This window comes from Ovis aries, chromosome X (genome assembly GCF_016772045.2).
Source record: "Ovis aries strain OAR_USU_Benz2616 breed Rambouillet chromosome X, ARS-UI_Ramb_v3.0, whole genome shotgun sequence".
In the NCBI taxonomy this organism is placed as follows: domain Eukaryota; kingdom Metazoa; phylum Chordata; class Mammalia; order Artiodactyla; family Bovidae; genus Ovis; species Ovis aries.
Window position 1 is genome coordinate 37,133,521 of NC_056080.1, and position 18,036 is coordinate 37,151,556.

The 18,036-nt window shown below is 40.7% G+C and overlaps 1 protein-coding gene across 1 annotated transcript in view; it reads left to right on the top strand.

Annotated features, from left to right (window-relative positions):
* The window catches only part of CYBB (cytochrome b-245, beta polypeptide), a 33,535-nt gene extending 18,182 nt beyond the window's left edge, over positions 1 to 15,353 (top strand). The window contains exons 8-13 of the mRNA XM_004021996.5: positions 2,239 to 2,331; positions 4,996 to 5,249; positions 6,539 to 6,701; positions 8,624 to 8,770; positions 11,246 to 11,370; positions 12,807 to 15,353. Of these exons, the coding sequence (XP_004022045.1) occupies positions 2,239 to 2,331; positions 4,996 to 5,249; positions 6,539 to 6,701; positions 8,624 to 8,770; positions 11,246 to 11,370; positions 12,807 to 12,933 (909 nt within the window). The 3' untranslated portion in view covers positions 12,934 to 15,353. The remainder of the gene's footprint in view (positions 1 to 2,238; positions 2,332 to 4,995; positions 5,250 to 6,538; positions 6,702 to 8,623; positions 8,771 to 11,245; positions 11,371 to 12,806) is intronic.
* The last annotated feature ends 2,683 nt before the right edge of the window (positions 15,354 to 18,036 follow it).

Genomic DNA, 18,036 nt, shown 5'->3' on the forward strand with positions numbered 1-18,036 from the left:
GTCTGGAATTAGTTCTTGAAAAGTAACCTTTACATTAGTCTGATATGAGCATCCTCATATAAAACTTGGAAAAGTATTGTTTTTTTAAAGTGCATTTGGATTCAAGAACTTCTATCTCTTCTGGATATGATGGCCATGATAATATCAGTTGATGATTTTCAGAGGGATTCCATCCTGAGCTGAATTGGAAAGCTCAGATAATGATTTATAATATAAGGAGCCAGGAACCTCCTCAGATACCAGGAAATAAGATTTTCTATCCAGCTTTCAGAGCTGAGTGGAAATTTGTGAGATGGTACATAGGGCTGCCATTAGATATCAGGAGGTCCTGTCTGTGAATAACGGAGATTGGAGAGCTAGGTTCATGCCAACACCCAATGGCACTTCATGGTAGAGCAGGAGTGTGGCAAGGGTGACCAAGGGAAAGGATGCTAAAATATTTCCCTTTTGTTGGGAACTCTCAAGAACTCCATTTTGTTTATTCTCAATATCTCTGTTCCATAGAGTGAGAAGTGAACCCTATGATTTTCATACCTTTTCCCCCATTGGCAAGCAATACACGTTATCGGTTATTATGTTAGCTATTGGTATAAAACTAAGCAAAAATCAACGTTTGTATAGGTCTTCTGAAAAGGATCATTAGTTGTGTCCTTAAACACAGTATAATATAAATGCAAATTTACCATCCCATTTCTCCTTCCTTTTTCCCTACTCTCCTAATATAGGAGTACTCTTCCTCTAGAAACAGCATCTAGAGGACTTAACATCTTTCAGCATCCTTACTTATTAATGAAAGTAACCAGACACATCACTGAACTACCCCCACTACATAGAGACATCAGTTGTTGTTGTTGTTTTAGTCACTCAGTCTCATCCGACTCTTTGCAACCCTATGGACTGTAGCCCACCAGGCTCCTCTGTCCATGGGATTCTCCAGGCAAGAATACTGGAGTGGGTTGCCATTTACTTCTCCCAGGGATCTTCCCAACCCAGGGACTGAACCCACATGTCCTGCATGGCAGGTGGATTCTTTACTGCTGAGCCACCAGGGAAGCCCAGAGACATCAATAGAAAGGATTAAAAAGGAACTGTATTGCACATCCTCTTCTGAGTTGGGAAAGGCACATTTCCTTGAAGACACCTGGAGTCAGAATGCTACTACCTTAGCAGACACCTACCTCAGAAATGCTCCTGGGTTTCTGGGAAGATTAGAGGTGATGTCCAACACCTGGTTCCATTCAATGTGGCCCCAGGTGGCCCCCAGGAAATAGATGGATAATGCTAGATGGTTTGAAAAACCTGTCCCATGAAAATGAAGGCCAGTAGCAGAGAATTTATGACTTCCAGGCAGATATTTTTCAAGTTTGATTGGAGATAGGGCTATTTGGGTGCTCTCAACTTCCAACAATAAGTTTCTTAAAAATTTTCGTAGGAAGATCATTAGTGAGAGTACGGAAAGTCCTCTGAGATTTCTTCCCCTCTTGGAATCCCTTCTGGATTGTTGTATTTAAGATGATATCACCTTCTAAAATTCTTTGCTACTTCAGATATTCAACTAGGAACCTAATTGACTGAATCCCAGGATGGATCTGTTTGGTCTAAATATTTCTGGACAGCCAACAATGCCACAGAGTAATTCCAGTGGTCTGGAACATTGCAGATTCTGACAAGAGGGGACTCTAGAAAAAGCTAAAAATCTCTGGATCTGTCCTTATTCAGCAAGTGCATTGCTCTGAGAACTTGCCAGAATATTGGAGAAACAGCTAAATTCTTACATGAAATTTCTCATCTTGTGACGAATCAAGCTTTGACTACGTGACTGAGAGAAAGTAATTGCAATGTTACATTAAAAATATGATGTTTTTGAAATGCTTTCCTTTAGAGAAATGTTAATTCCAAAACTAACTTTACTCTGCTGTAGGATTCTCACAACTCCTATTGCAACAATAGGAGGAAATCCCATTCTTGTGGGCAGTTCCTCTTGGGAGAGTTTCATACTGTAGATATTGTTCCCCAATGTGACCAAAGAGAATGTTCATTTTTACTGGCTCAGAAATTTATTTTAACTTTAGGTATTTTCATGCATTCTTTTATAGAAGAAATTTACTAATATAATATCAAATATTTAAACAAGTCCACAAATGTTAATTGCATTTCTAAAATGTTTTGTCCCCGTGAATCTTTTATTAACTACCACCCCTTAACACATGCTTTTTTCATTGTTTGTTCTGGTTACAGACTTGGAAATGGATAGTGGGTCCCATGTTCCTGTATCTCTGTGAGAGGTTGGTACGGTTTTGGCGATCTCAACAGAAGGTGGTCATCACCAAGGTAGGCACTGGCTTAGGAATGACTATCTAACTATATCATGGACAAGTCTACCCAAGTTCTTTACAACACTGTCAGAGCTGTCTTTTACTTGGTTTCTTTTGATTCAACTTAGGGCAGAGCGATGACCTATGGTTTGTTTCAATGCCCCTAGCCTGATAATCAAATGATTGGACCTTTCCATTGGGGAAACTAGAATTTAACATTTTCTGTTGAAAAATGAATGCAAATATTTTATGTAAATGAATTTGTGTTGTGTGTGTGTGTGTGTGTGTGTTAAGGGGAGAGGCATGAGGGATGATGTGATTAGTTAAGAGTAAAGAAGCAAAGAGATGAGTTCAAAAGGTCACAAAGGTCATTTATTGAGCCTTAAAATATTCAGATGCTGAAAGAATCAGGGAACCAGGGCAGATCTTACTGAGATAGAGATCATTCCCCAGGTCCTCTTTGCTTCCTCCTCTGTCCTTTGTATGTAGTAACAGAATATCAGAGGTAATGTCCTCAAAGTCTTTAGTAAGCTAACTAAACTTCATTGGGAGTTGAGTCTGGTAACTTCAAATATATAGTGTTTGATTCCCCTCATGTCGATGCCACTTCTTATCACTAAATAAATAAATATCTAACTAAATAAATAAAAATAGAATTATCTTATAGTTTCAGGAAACATCAGACAAGACTATTTTTATCAAATTGAATTCAATTCAGTTCAAAAAGTATTTACCAAAGTTTACCATGGGTTGCTTTTGCAAAACACACAAAACCTTCCTGTCCACCTACCTCTTCTTTCTGGACCCCTATGGAAGGTCATAGGAACGTAGTCCAGCTGGCAAAGGAGATCTTGAAATATAGGAAGCCACAACAGTTCTCCTTTTATGATATTTATATTGTATGAGAAAAAGCCCACAGATCAGCAAAAAGAGTAACCACAAAATTTCCCTTACTAGACTAAAATGAACTAACCAGACAAGTATTTCTGCTAGGCCTATTTCTAAGGCAAACTTGTTTTCCTGTGAATAAAATGAATATCCACTTTCTTCTCATGTCAACACATGTAAGAAATGAAGTACTATCCAAAAGTATTTTGTGACTGTGTTGTCCACTAGGACATTTTACTCCCTCCTATCCCAGTGTTGCCTGTGGTGGCAACATTGCAATATGGTAAAAATCATGTTCACCACACAAAATTGCAATGTGAGCAGCGTAATTTTCAAAGTCATTTTCATCAATCTTTGTTTTCAAAATGAAGCTTTACACCTCCTTAATTCAGTGATGAAGGTCCATGGGTTGCAGCCTTGTCATTTAAGTTATATTTGAATCACAAATTTTGGAAACATTTGACAATTTTTCTTAAGGAAAAGGATTTCCCATTCTCCTACTCCTCAGTCATGAAAAGTAAAGCTCAGCAGTATCAGTCAACATTGTGCTCAGTCCCTTCAGTTGTGTCCAATTCTTTGCAGCCCCATGGACTGTAGCCTGTCAGGCTCTTCTGTCCATGGGATTTCCCAAGCAAGAATACTGGAGTGGGTTGCCATGCCTTCCTCCAGGGGATCTTCCCAACCGAGGGATTGAACCAGTGTCTCCTGTGTCTCTTGAGTCACACGTGGATTCCTTACCACCGAGCTACCAGAGAAGCCCCTTACTCAACATTAGGAGACTGCTTTTTTGTTTCTATTGATTGTCCTTTCCTTTGATGTCCCTTGGTTTGTTTTCTGTTGTATATATAAAGACCTTCTAAGATCTCAGGAATCATCACAGAAACAGCATATTACAATGAAAGCATTTTGTTGTGTTCTATTTTTATTTTTATTTACCAACTCACCAGTTGATGGGCATTTGGACTGTTTCCAAATTATTTTGCTATTGCAAACAAAGCTATTATGAACATTCAGGTACATGGAGAACGAACAATGGGTGGGTGGGGCCTGGCTTTGGGAGAGATGAATGGTGTACTTCCCAAGTAGGGAGAAACAGAAACAATGCATGAAATCAAGCAGGCTCAAGGTGGGACTTGGGACAAAGACAGGCCAGCACCTTAGGCTTAGTTTGGGGGACGTTGCTATGTAACTGTCAACAGGGTCGCCTTCTGCCTCTGTCTGGCTGCTAAGGCTCTTGATCATCCCTCTGGGGAAACAGGAAGGCTGAGTAGGAAACCATCTCTTCTTCCTGTTTCTAGCCACTGCCTTGATTTCTTAGAGGAAAAAAAAAATCACAGTAAGCCGGAGTCTTAGGTTGAATTCCCTAGCCAAGACTCAGAGACAGAGAACTGCATGCAGAAGGCTTATCGGGGCGTGTTCTCAGGAGAGGAACTTGTAAAAGAAAAAAAGGCAGGACTGGGGGAAGAAAATGGGTGGCTGTCAAAGTGGTTGCAACTGCAGCCTCAGCTGATCCTACAGGAAGTGCTGGAGCTGGGATGGCCCCTGGGAGTTGTCCAAAAGTGAGGACAAGGGCCAGGCCTTTGGGTCCCTGCATCAGAGCTCATTGTGGGCCACTGGCTACAGCCGAGGGCTATTCCCAGTAAGAGATTCGTTTGCTGGAAGAACTACTCTGTTGGCCCTGAAGAAGGGACCTGGGTAGGGCCTCTTAGCTCAGCCTCTTATCCATACAGACACTGACAAGACAAGTACTGGGAGAAAGGGGCATTTCCAGAGACATGTTTTATTTCCATAGGTGGTCACTCACCCTTTCAAAACCATCGAGCTCCAGATGAAGAAGAAGGGATTCAAGATGGAGGTGGGCCAATACATTTTTGTCAAGTGTCCCATGGTGTCTAAGCTGGAGTGGCACCCTTTCACCCTGACCTCTGCCCCTGAGGAAGACTTTTTTAGCATCCATATCCGCATCGTGGGGGACTGGACAGAGGGACTCTTCAAAGCTTGTGGCTGTGATAAGCAGGAGTTTCAAGATGCCTGGAAACTACCAAAGTGAGTAGAGTGCCTGTTACAAAGGTGCATGCGTTCAGGAAAATATGTCACTAAATAGCTTTGCGTCTCTCATCTCTTACTCCAGTAGCCCCTGAGTCTTGACAAAACACACGGATTCTACAAACAGAGGTAACGATCTCTGTGTTCCCCATATTACATGTGGTGAAGTGTTAGTCTCTCAGTCGTGTCCGACTCTCTGAGACCCCATGCACTGTAGCCCACCAGGCTCCTCTGTCCATGGAATTCTCCAGGCAAGAATACTGGAGTGGGTTGCCATTCAGTTCTCCAGGGGATCTTCCCGACCCAGGGATCGAACCCTGGTCTCCTGTGTCTTCTGCATTGCAGGCAGATTCTTTACCATCTGAGCCACCGGGGAAGCTGTTTATGCATATCTGTATAAATCTTATGTAAAATATAAAATATTTGAATCATATGTTAATCATGAATATTCCCCAATGCCTTTACATTTGTAAGGGTCAAGGTCAAGGTATGTTAACTTTCAATCAAAGCTATACTTAAAATTTAATTGCTGTACATTATTTGAGGGGAAATGCCAGGTGGTGCTAGTGGTAAAGAACCTGCCTGCCAATGCAGGAGACATAAGACACTCTGGTTCAATCCCTGGGTGGGGAAGATCCCCTGGAGGAGGGCGCACCAACCCACTCCAGTATTCTTGCCTGGAGAATCCCATGGACAGATGAGCCTGGCAGGCCGCAGTCTATAGGGTCGCAAAGAGTCAGACACAACTGAAGTGACTAAGCATGCATGCATGCCAGATCTTACTCAGTTGGCCTCCTTCTTCCCACATGCCTAACATGGCGTCAGGTACTTAGTAGATGCTGAAGAAAAGTTGGTCAAATAACTCAATGACTAGACAAATGAAAAGTGGAGATAATAAATTCATAAGATATTATAGCGTGGAAAATTCTCACTTTAATGTGCAAAAATTTCAAGTGCGGGCTGCCCTGGCAAAACACAGACATGTGTGTGTGAGTGTGTATGTGAGTGTGTGTACGTGTTTGATGTGTGAAGGGAGGTACGGGAAAAAATACCCCTGAGAGTTACCGCATATTTTCAGTTAGCTAAAAATTTCTCTTCTTACTTCCAACCCCAGTGTTCACACTGAGTTGGTTACTTGAAAGCCATCTCACAGAAGAAACTGCCACATCATCAATACATTATCCCGGTTTGAAGTGATGTATTGCACACCCCCAGTGATAATGTGTGCCCCCTCCGCCTCTGAAGAGCAAGACATCTGTGTAACCATCTCCCCCCATATTTCCCTCCAGGGTAGCTGTTGACGGGCCCTTTGGCACTGCCAGTGAGGACGTGTTCAGTTACGAGGTGGTGATGTTAGTGGGAGCAGGGATCGGGGTTACGCCCTTTGCATCCATCCTCAAGTCGGTCTGGTACAAATATTGCAATAAAGCCCCAAATCTGAGGCTCAAAAAGGTAGGTTCTTTCTTTTCTTCAGAGAGCTTGGACTGGTCATCACACTCTGCCAAGTGAAGCTTCAAAGAGCCATCAGGGCAGTGGCTGGCAGAGATCAGGCGAAGTGAAGACAAGTTCTGGGTGGTTTCAGAGAGGCAGGCTTCTCACAAAAGGGCCATTTGATAAATTAAAGGTGTCTCTGGGACTTACCTGGTGTTCCAGTGGTTAGGACTCAGCACTTTCACTGCCAAAGGTTTCAGGTTCAATGCCTGGTCAGGGAACTAAGATCCCACAAGCCTCGCAGCACCACCAAACAAACAAATAAATGTGGTTCTGTAGATGCAGGCCTATTATTGAAAGCAATGTACCATATTTACATGGTATTACTAGAAATTCAGACGAGAGAGAGCTAAAGTGTTCACAATCCCAATCCAGTAATTCTCCTTTTGGTAAATTCTCTTCCAACATTTTTCCACTTATTTATATATTTTTAGAAAGCTGCATATATTGAGTATGTACAATTTCATGTCCCACTCTTTTGAAAACATATAGTGTTTTTCAGTGTTGTCACAAGCTTGCTAATAATCATTTTTGATGAGTCCTTCATGTTCCATTGAGAGGATATAGAATAATTTTTCTATCATCTTATGTCAGATATTGAGGTAGATTCCATTTCCAGTCACCTCTCCCCCACATTTATTTGCAGGGGGAGGACAGGAGACATGTCCTTTCATGACACTTTTACTTTTTTACTTTCTATGGCTGTCTCCTCAGAGTAAAGTCCCAGGGGAATTTTTGGTCCCATGTAAGTTGGGTTTCATTGCCTGAGAAACGACATCTTTAATAAAGCTTGAGTCACTCTGTTTAGTCACTAAGTTGTGTCCAAGTCTTTGTGACCCCATAGTCTGTAGCCCAGCAGGCTCCTCTGTCCATGGGATTTCCCAGGCAAGAATACTGGAGTGGGTTGCCATTTCTTTATCCAGGGGATCTTCCTGAGAGAGAACCTCTAATAGGCACATGGAGCTTACTTTGACTTTCATTCTCCCTTCCCCTCTTTTCAATGTTAAGGAGGTGTGGGTAGAACTACTTTTTCCTCTAGAACTCTGAGGTGTCTGGCGTAGCAGGCAGGGAAGTTGCATGGTGGCAACCATGGCTCATCAACATCCTACTGATCTTTCTGAAAGGAGAGTCCAAGGAAGTGAGGAATTCTGAGAGGGCAAGAGCAGCCCCAGAGGGCACATGGTGGGCTCATGTTTTCTTCTTAAGCTACAGATTTCTGCGAACAAGCTGTTTATTTACTATGCTGCTATGTAAAGGCCAGAGCAGGTTCATGCAAGCTAGTTTGTCAAATATCTAGAGTTTTCTGAAAACCTATGTTTCTAGGCATCCTGAGCAACAGGGAAAAGTGGAAGGTGGGAGGGTAGAAATCCATATGTCAATGCTGATAGGTCTCTATTTAAATATGATCTACTCAATTCACAGATATAGAGAACTAACTGGTGGTTACCAGTGGGGAGAAGAGACAGGCAAGGGCAACATAGGGGGAGAGGATCAAAAGATACAAACTATTAAAAATAAAATAAGCTACAAGGATATACAGCATGGGGAATATAGCCAATGATTTATAATAATTATAAATGGGGTATAACCTTTGGAATTATTGATCACTCTACTATACACTTGTAATTTATATAATACTATACATCAATGATACTTCAATTTAAAAATTATATATATATACATACATATATATGTGTATATATATATATATATAATGGTTGGATGGCATCATCAACTCAATGCACATGAGTTTGAGCAAAATCCGGAAGATGGTGAAGGACTGTGAAGCCTGGCGTGCTGCAGTCCATGGGGTTGCAAAGAGTTGGACATGACTGAATGACTGAACAGCAAATAACCTGCTTCACGGTCTGTCCCCCTCTCAGATCTACTTCTACTGGCTGTGCCGGGACACACATGCCTTTGAGTGGTTTGCGGACCTGCTGCAGCTGCTAGAAACACAGATGCAGGAGAAGAACAACACGGGCTTCCTCAGCTACAACATCTACCTCACTGGCTGGGATGAGTCTCAGGTAAGGACAAGATCCCCAGTCTCAGGTCTCTCCCATAGCACCCAGGGCTTACCGACTTCCCCTTGGCTATTGGAGTGGCTTGTGTACAGGTTTTAAGAATAGTCAGTGGGTTCAGGTGATCCACCACATTCACTCTGACTCAGTATGCCCATATGTTCAGACTGTTGAGACTAAATTCAAATCTGGTATCTGTGGGACAGGTCAAAGCTAGGCAGCCTACAAAGAAGTCAGAGCCATGACTGTGACCTTGTTAGAGCAATGCCCCCACCGGGAGTATTGAACCAGGTGGATAAGATGATCCACTGGGTTATGGGAAGAAAAGATAATATTAGCTATCTCTCACTCTCTTTCTGTGTGTGTGTGTGTGTGTGTGTGTGTGTGTGTGTATGTATATATGCATATGTATGTTGCTATTGTTTAGTCACTAAGTCGTGTCCGACTGTTTTGTGACCCCATGGACTGTAACCCGCCAGGTTCCTCTGTCCCTTGGATTTCCCATGCAAGAATACTGGAGTGGGGTTGCTACTTCCTACTCCAGGGGATCTTCCACACCCAGGGGTCTCCTTCATTGGCAGGCAGATTCTTTACCGCCGAGCCCCCTGGGAAGCCCATAAATACACATGCATAAATATACATGCATATATATGGGTATATATTCCTTTAATTTGTATTATGTATGTTTTATAATATACATAATACATTTAATAAGGAGTCATAATAACTGGTAACAATTCTTAAGCATATGCTTGTGCCAAGTATTCTTCTTAGTGTTTACACAGATTGTCTAATTAAATCCTCACAACCACCTTATAAGTAGCTATTATTCTTATCCATATTTTACAGATAGGGAAGCCAAGGCCCAGAACAGCTTAGGTCATTTGTCCAAGGGCATCCAAGTAATAAATGCTCCAGGACCTGCACTTTTGGCCACTTCCAGTAGTTCATGATAATCGTTGGTAAATAAATCAGTATATATCTAGTGAAGGTGATATATGTATGTATATATGTATACATGTGTGTAGTACACATATGTATATATACTCCCTCCTGAGACATTTAGCAATGAAATTGTGAATTTTCAATGGATAAAACAATTACAGCTACAAGTATTGATAAGATAACAATTCATGAGACAACCACCCACAACAAAGAACTATCTGGCCTCAAATGTCTAAAGTGATGAGACTGAGAAACTTAGAAACAAGCTAATGATTCCTAGCGGGTAACGTGTTTCTAAATAAACAAACATTAATAACTTGGCCCAGAAACAGCATAACTGTCCTCCTGAGTGAGGAGCTAAGGCAAGAGTTTCTGGTCACTGGCTCAACTGGCCACACCCATACAATGGCTCCTCATCAGAGACATTTTTCACATGTACCTTGTACCTGTGAAAACTGACTTCTTCTCATTTAGGTTTTGGCATATTGCCTATTATAAATTCTCCAAGTCTTCAGAAAGTTTTGTAGGTCCAATAGGTCCCACAGGTCCCACAAACATAGGTCCCAGGCCACATGACCATGAAAATTGCTGCTCTAGAAAAAGTGGTTTTAAGATGTCACTTCTGCAATTTAAAGACAAAACAACAGAATTTGATAAAAATGAAACCCAGTGGCAAAAATGTATAATATATAAATTGCTCTGCAGTTCTGTTTTTTTCAAAAGCCAGCTTTTTTTTCCCAGTGGAAAATTTTTTGCATTGAAAAATAGTTATTTTTCTTTGCAAAACTTTGTGTCTACAGGATTATTAAACCAGGGAAACCACCCTTCTTAACCTCTTCCATCCCCATTATCCATCCCCTGTCCAGTAAATTTAAAATCTGATTTAATTGTTAAATTTAATTAACCATTTTTACTAAAAAATACCTGTGGTTCAAACTGAGGCTCCCTAGAATGGTAACAGAAAGCAACCCCCCCACCCCACCCCCACACACAGACTATTAATAGCTTTAGGCTTGGTTTGATGTCTTATTACATTAGCAAAATATGAGTGTATTTTAATCTATGATTGTGTTAATTCTTAGTGATTCTCTCAAAACAGTGGGAGTATATTCAGGACAGACTGCTAGATGTACTGCAGAGAGAAAAACAGTGAAATAGCATTTAAATCATACCCACACTTTAAAGTCCAGCTCAAATGCTGCCACCCTGAGACCTTCTCATATCCTCCACTTGTCCTCCCTTCTTTGTTCTCACGGAGATGTTTGTGCCTCCTCTATGACATTCATGGTACCTTAGTCTACAAACAGGATTGCCCACCTCTTTATTTCAAGGTCTCCCTTTCTAGACTATAAATGGCTTGAAATCAGTGTGTTCAGTGTTGTTGACCTTCTAGCTTCTGGCATAATGCCTTGCTTCATATATGTACATTTAGAATGGGTAGTTAGAGCTTGGTTTGTGGGATATGTTAGTCTATCTGTGTGTGTTTATAGAGCATGACTCTTTTTTCTGAATTCAAATTCATGTCCTTTCCTGCAGGCCAGTCACTTTGCTGTGCATCATGACGAGGAGAAAGATGTAATCACAGGCCTGAAACAAAAGACCTTGTATGGACGACCCAACTGGGATAATGAGTTCAAGACCATTGGAAGTCAACACCCTAAGTAAGGAGTTCCCCCAACAGAGTGTTCTTGAGGCTTACAGTCTATGTAAAGCAGCAGCTCCCAAACACAGCTAAATTTATATATTCTGGAAACTAAAATATCTAGATAACTATATTCACACTCATAAAAGGTTCTAAATATCTCTCACTTTAAGAAGTCTTTAAATCACACCCAACACTGACTGGTGAGTTCCAAACAGAGTCCCAGGCCCTACCTCAGACTTTCTGAACCCTGCTGCCCCCAAGTAGGCCCATAACTCAATTCTTTGCTTTTATCTCCTAAATTTCACTCATGTATCTGCTTCTATTAACTCAACAAGATTTATATTGTTTACTAAGGAGACACTGGCCCCATTTTCATGTATAGCTTTTGGGTCCTAGATCATAAGTTGACAGATACCCCAGGTCCTTCTTGCCCTCACTAAAGCTTTAGTCATTATGAAGCTTTGAAGAGATCTTTTATCTTGTTAGAACACATGGCAAACTCAAGAAATCACCATAAATACACTCTTTATGTCATTGCTTCTTACACTTTAATGAACATGTAAATCACTTGGAGGAGCTTTTTTAAATGCTGATTTAGTATATGTGGGGTGGGGCCCAAGAATCTGCATTCTTGGCTTTGAATGGCTTTTTGAGTTTTCTTGAAATCTTAACATGAACAAGGAATTGGAAATACGGTCACATCAAAGAACAAATCATCACAGCTTTGACATTTAAGCCAAACAGATATTTTAGGGCAGATTTGAAAAAAGTGTGAAGTCATAACAATTTAAAAACACAGCTGACCTACTTCAATAATATGTATTCTTGAAAAGCTGACACCAGGGCTCTGGTCTGAAACCACAGCTAGAGGAATAAGGCTTTAGAGTCTAAAAAGTTGAAGGACGAAGCCGCACCAAGTTGTTAGCAGAGTTGCCGTTCCTAACGTGGGTTTGTTCCTGATTTTAAGACACTGGAGTGACTTCCCTCGTGGTCCAATGGTTAAAAGTCCGTGCTTCAAGTACAGGAGGGTGTGGTTCGATCCTGGGTCAGGGAACTAAGCTCTCACATGTCCCATGGTGTGGTCAAAAATAATTTTTTAAAAAAAGATGCTGGAGTGTTTGAGAACACAGAGCCCCGAAACGAAGTAGACCACAGGCTCACAAATTCACCACCATTTTCTCTGTGGTAGAAGTTTCCATAAATCTTGCTTGAATGACATTTTTTTTTTCAATACAATCAGCTGCCTTTTAAAGTAGCCAGCTGCCCCCATAAACAGGACCAAGCCACCCTTCCAAGGGTCACCTGAACTCTGTCATTTGTGGAAAGATAAAGGAGCTGAGGAGACTCTGCTCTGAGGCCTAAAATCAGTAGGAAATCTCCCGATGTGCTTTGTAATTGATCCCATCCCAAAGCCTAAAACTGTCTTTTTCTTTCTCTGTTTCTCCCCAAAAGTACCAGAATAGGAGTCTTCCTCTGTGGACCGGAAGCCTTGGCTGACACCCTTAATAAGCAGTGCATCTCCAACTCCGACTCTGGCCCCAGGGGAGTGCATTTCATTTTCAATAAGGAAAACTTCTAACTGGTCTCTTCCATGAGGAATAAATGTGGGTTGTACCACTGAATAACCAAGTAATGCTAGTGGATAATATAAGTTCCTCCCTTTAAAAAAGATAAAGGAACTATGATGTGATGATTTTCCCTGAAAGGAATGTCAAAGATTTTTAATGGTGATAAATTTGCATTTGTGTGGAGCTTTATGGTTTTCAGAGCAATTATATAAACTTTTTTTTTCATTTTGTTTTTTCCCTTTACAGTAATGCCAGGAAAGGTAGGGCAAAGATTCTCAGACTCAGTTTTCAGGATAAAAAAAAAAAAAAAGGTTCAAAGTGGTGAAGTAACCTCCCTAAGATTAAAGCTGAGACTGGCTCTAGGCCATCTGACTCTAGTTTTGGTGATCTTTCAGCAATAGCAGGTTGCCTGGAAATTGGTTTGCATACTCCCCCAAAGAAGAAGCGAACCAGGGAATAGTTATTCATATTCCCTTTTGTGTCATCTTTGTTATCAGTATTGCTCTATTGAAGGAAATGTTCCAAGTAGGAGATAATTTATCCTGTGAATGATTCATCACTTAATAGTGACGACATCCTCCAGTTTACCAATACAGCAGCCTAACTGGGTCAGAGATTTCTCCTAAAAAAGAATATTAAACTGACTGGATGTATATTTGACCCACCATTTACACTGATACTTGGCAGAGAGTGGATACTCATTGAAAGTTAGCTGAATGAATGAATGAAAAGACATTTAGAACCATACGGTGCCAAGGTAGAATCAACTGAAAGCCTTAAACAGTATTATCTGAGGAAATCACTTCTGATACTCTAGTTGACCAAATGAGCCTCATTCTCTTAAGGGTACAGAACAGGCTAAGGTTAGTAACCAATAGGTTGTCCTGTCCAAACACTCTTATTTGAAGCATTGCACCAAAGGGAGATGGAGGCAGAGAAATAAACTCCTCTTATAATTCTGGCTGGCTCCTTTAGTCCTGCTCCTGCTGATGCTATGAAAGAAATGCAAACTAATTTATTGCCCAAAACGGTCCTCTCCAGCCAGCACTTGTGAATTTGAAATTAAGAATTGTGACAAGAATGTATCTGACAGCTGCTTTAAATAGCATCCACCCTTTGTTTTACTTAAATACACATGGAAAATTGATCTTACTGGTGTAACTAATGATTTATCCTTCTATCATCATGATCATAATAAAATTTACATCCCAGAAACTAAATCCCTAGCTTACTATATAGCTTTTGAATTCATATCCAATAGAATATTCTAGATATTCATGAGTTCAAGAATCTCTAAATCACTCTTAATGTAACTGCTCCTACTTCTGGAAACTAAAAACAAATTTATTTGTTATATTCTCTGCGGCCACAGATATTTAGAAGTAATCAACTTTAATAATGAGAAAGAAGGAGAAAGGAGCAGAGGGGAAGGGCAGAAGACCAGGTTAGGAGGAAAGGGGAGGGAGGGAGGAAGACAATAGAAGGAAAGTGAGAGAAAGCCAAAAACAAAAAAAAGGCAAAAGGGAAGGGTAGGGGAAGGGGGTCACTTTCTACCCCAGATTTCTTAAAGTCTTGTATGTATTGAATGTAATTGCAGGAGCCATATACATATTCATTTTATTCTGATCACATAAGGTATTGAATCTGAAATTCTGGCCACAAATTTGATGCTGAGTGGACCTATTCAGGGGACCAAGCTGAACTAGAAAGAACTCAGTTGTTCCATTGGGTCCCCAGAATGCCCAGGGCACTGAGGGCATCAAGTCAGGCTTGCTTTGGGAAGGTCTTTTCCCCATGATGTCCAGGACTGTTTTTTCAAAGAGAAACTTAGGTCTGCCCCATTCACACTGCACCTGAGGAATCAGTTCATTCATTCAACAAAGCTGTATTGTGTTATTGCTATGACTCAGGCTCCTTGTTTGTGGTTTCATTTCTTTATGCCAAAGTGTGAGCCAGAAGGGGGACGAGAGTTACAGGGAGTCTGAGAATCTGGGCCCTTCCTCCCTATGTGGCATAAGTAAAACCAACTTTATTTGTCGCTCTGAAAATATCTCTGCAGGGTTTTCTATTTTTGACACCCAGAGAGTTACGCCCTGTGTTATCCTGGTTATAAGATGAAAAATGAGTGTAAACGCGCTTGTCATTATAAGAGCTTCCTTCCTGCTCCCCAGCCACTGGCTGCCCGTGCAGCCTTTTTAGCATTTAGTATTTAGTATTTAGTAACAGTTACTGAGAGAATGATTAAGCATTATTTTTAATCTCAAGGCTATGAAGGAGTTTCTTATTTCTTTTGCTTTTGCAACATTGTGTTTATTAATTTGAATACTTGTAGATGTTGTGTGTGAATAATTTGGGAGAGGGGGGCCCTGGGAGAGAATTCTTGGGAAGAACTATCAAAATGGCACTCAATTATTAAAATGAATGAGCTGTGTCTGTGTCTGTGTTATTGATCTTCGTATTCAAGGATGGACTTAGAGGGCATAGATTTTCTCTGCCCCAGTGGGATTGAGATTCTCTGTGTTTTCGTAGATGACATGTCAAACTAGGCACAATTTCTGGATTGAGTAGGGAAAACGAAGTACTGAGTTCTGTACTGATATCCGGGTGACACTCACAACACTGGTACAAGGAAATGGACAAGAGAGTATCACCTGATATTGTAGATAGAATTTCAAAGGCAAAGAAGCCCTAGTATAGCAACTTCTTTTTTTTTTTTTTTCATTTCCACTCATCTTTTAGGTTCTAACTTTGCAGTTCAGTTCAGTTCAGTTCAGTCGCTCAGTCGTGTCCAACTCTGCGACCCCATGAATGGCAGCACGCCAGGCCTCCCTGTCCATCACCAGCTCCTGGAGTTCACTCAGACTCACGTCCATCGAGTCAATGATGCCATCCAGCCATCTCATCCTCTGTCGTCCCCCTCTCCTCCTTCCCCCAATCCCTCCCAGCATCAGAGTCTTTTCCAATGAGTCAACTCTTCACAGGAGGTGGACAAAGTACTGGAGTTTCAACTTCAGCTCATTCCCTCCAAAGAAATCCCAGGGCTGATCTCCTTTAGGATGCACTAGTTGGATCTCCTTGCAGTCCAAGGGACTCTCAAGAGTCTTCTCCAACACCACAGTTCAAAAACATCAATTCTTTGGTGCTCAGCTTTCTTCACAGTCCAACTGTCACATCCATACATGACCACTGGAAAAACCATAGCCTTGACTAGATGGACCTTTGTTGGCAAAGTAATGTCTCTGCTCTTGAATATGCTATCTAGGTTGGTCATAACTTTCCTTCCAAGGAGTAAGCGTCTTTTAATTTCATGGCTGCAATCACCATCTGCAGTGATTTTGGAGCCCCCAAAAATAAAGTCTGACACTGTTTCCACTGTTTCCCCATCTATTTCCCATGAAGTAATGGGACCAAATGCCATGATCTTCATTTTCTGAATGTTGAGCTTTAGGCCAACTTTTTCACTCTCCTCTTTCACTTTCATCAAGAGGCTTTTTAGTTCCTCTTCACTTTCTGCCATAAGGGTGGTGTCATCTGCATATCTGAGGTTATTGATATTTCTCCCAGCAATCTTGATTCCAGCTTGTGCTTCTTCCAGCCTAACTTTGCAGTTAGGTCCATCAAATCAGGTTGTGAATAGATATACACTCATGGTTCTGTGTTGGTCATTGTTCTATGAGTCAACCAATTATGATCCCCCCATCTAGGAAAGGTATAGAGGTGTGGGCATATGTTCCTGTGGGGGTTAGCAAATGCTGCCATGGAGGGAAAGGTCATTAACTGAAACAAACATCAGCAACATCAACAGCTAATCTTTAATAAACACCTTCTACTATGTCAAATGTTTTAATCCCTCAGGATTTTGCAAGGTAGTTGTGTGCGTGCCTGCTAAGTTGCTTCAGTCGTGTCTGACTCTTTGCAACCCTATGGACTGTAGCCTGCCAGTCTCCTCTGTCCATGGGATTCTCCAGGCAAAAATACTGGAGTGGGTTACCATGCCCTCCTCCAGCAGATCTTCCCAACCCAGGAGTTGAACCCCCATCTCAGCAAGGTAGCTATAGCTATTTTATCTCAGTTTTGTTGATTTAAAAAAACTGAAGCTGAGCAAGAATAACTGATAGGCTCAAACTATCCCACAACTACTGGGAAACTGGATCAAAACTAAGTCCATATATTTCTAGCCAAAAATTTCATGTTCTTTATGCCACGCTAGCAGATTAGACAAGGTATAAGTACCAAAGATTTTTTTTTAAAGCTATTGTGCTGCTGCTGCTGCTAAGTCACTTCAGTCGTGTCCAACTCTGTGTGACCCCATAGACGGCAGCCCACCAGGCTCCCCCGTCTCTGTGCTATTGTGCTAGGTACAGATAATGCACTAAGAGCTGCGTAGCTGTAGTGTATAAACCTTTGGTTTTTACTATCTAAGTATCTTGGTAACAATTTAGAAATATTGATTAACCAGATTCATGCTAATTTTTACTTTATTTTAATGCTTTAGGCTTTGTTGAGGTATAGTTGACAAATAAAATTGTAAGATATTTAAAGTGAGCAACATGATGATTCACTGAATGTTTTTCCAAAGAACAACTTTCAGTTATATAACCACAGTGCAATGAATCAATCCAAGAAATTTAACACCAATACAAAACTATCATTTACTATATAGTCTATGTATAGGTGACATTGTATCTTTAGTGCATTGCATTGGGAGGTAGGTACTATCAGTTTGTCCTGTTATTAGTGGTATTAAGTTTGACCACCAGATTTTTCTGTTATAAATGTAAAGGTATTACTTTACTTTTGTAATCAGTAATTAACATTTGGGGAATACTTCTGATGATATGAATATCATTTTCTCCAATCGTCTTTCACCCAGTCATTTTAAGATACATTGATGAAATCACATTGAATTGATTTTTATAATGATGGTTACCAAATATCTAGATTCTTAATAAAACTAGATATTTTATAAATATCTTAAACCTCAATAACCTACCAATTTCTTTCCCCTTCTCAGATTTATTGAGATATAATTGATATGGAACATTGTGTAAGTTTAAGATGTACAACGTGTTGATTCAATACATTTATATATTGCAAAATGATTACCACTATAG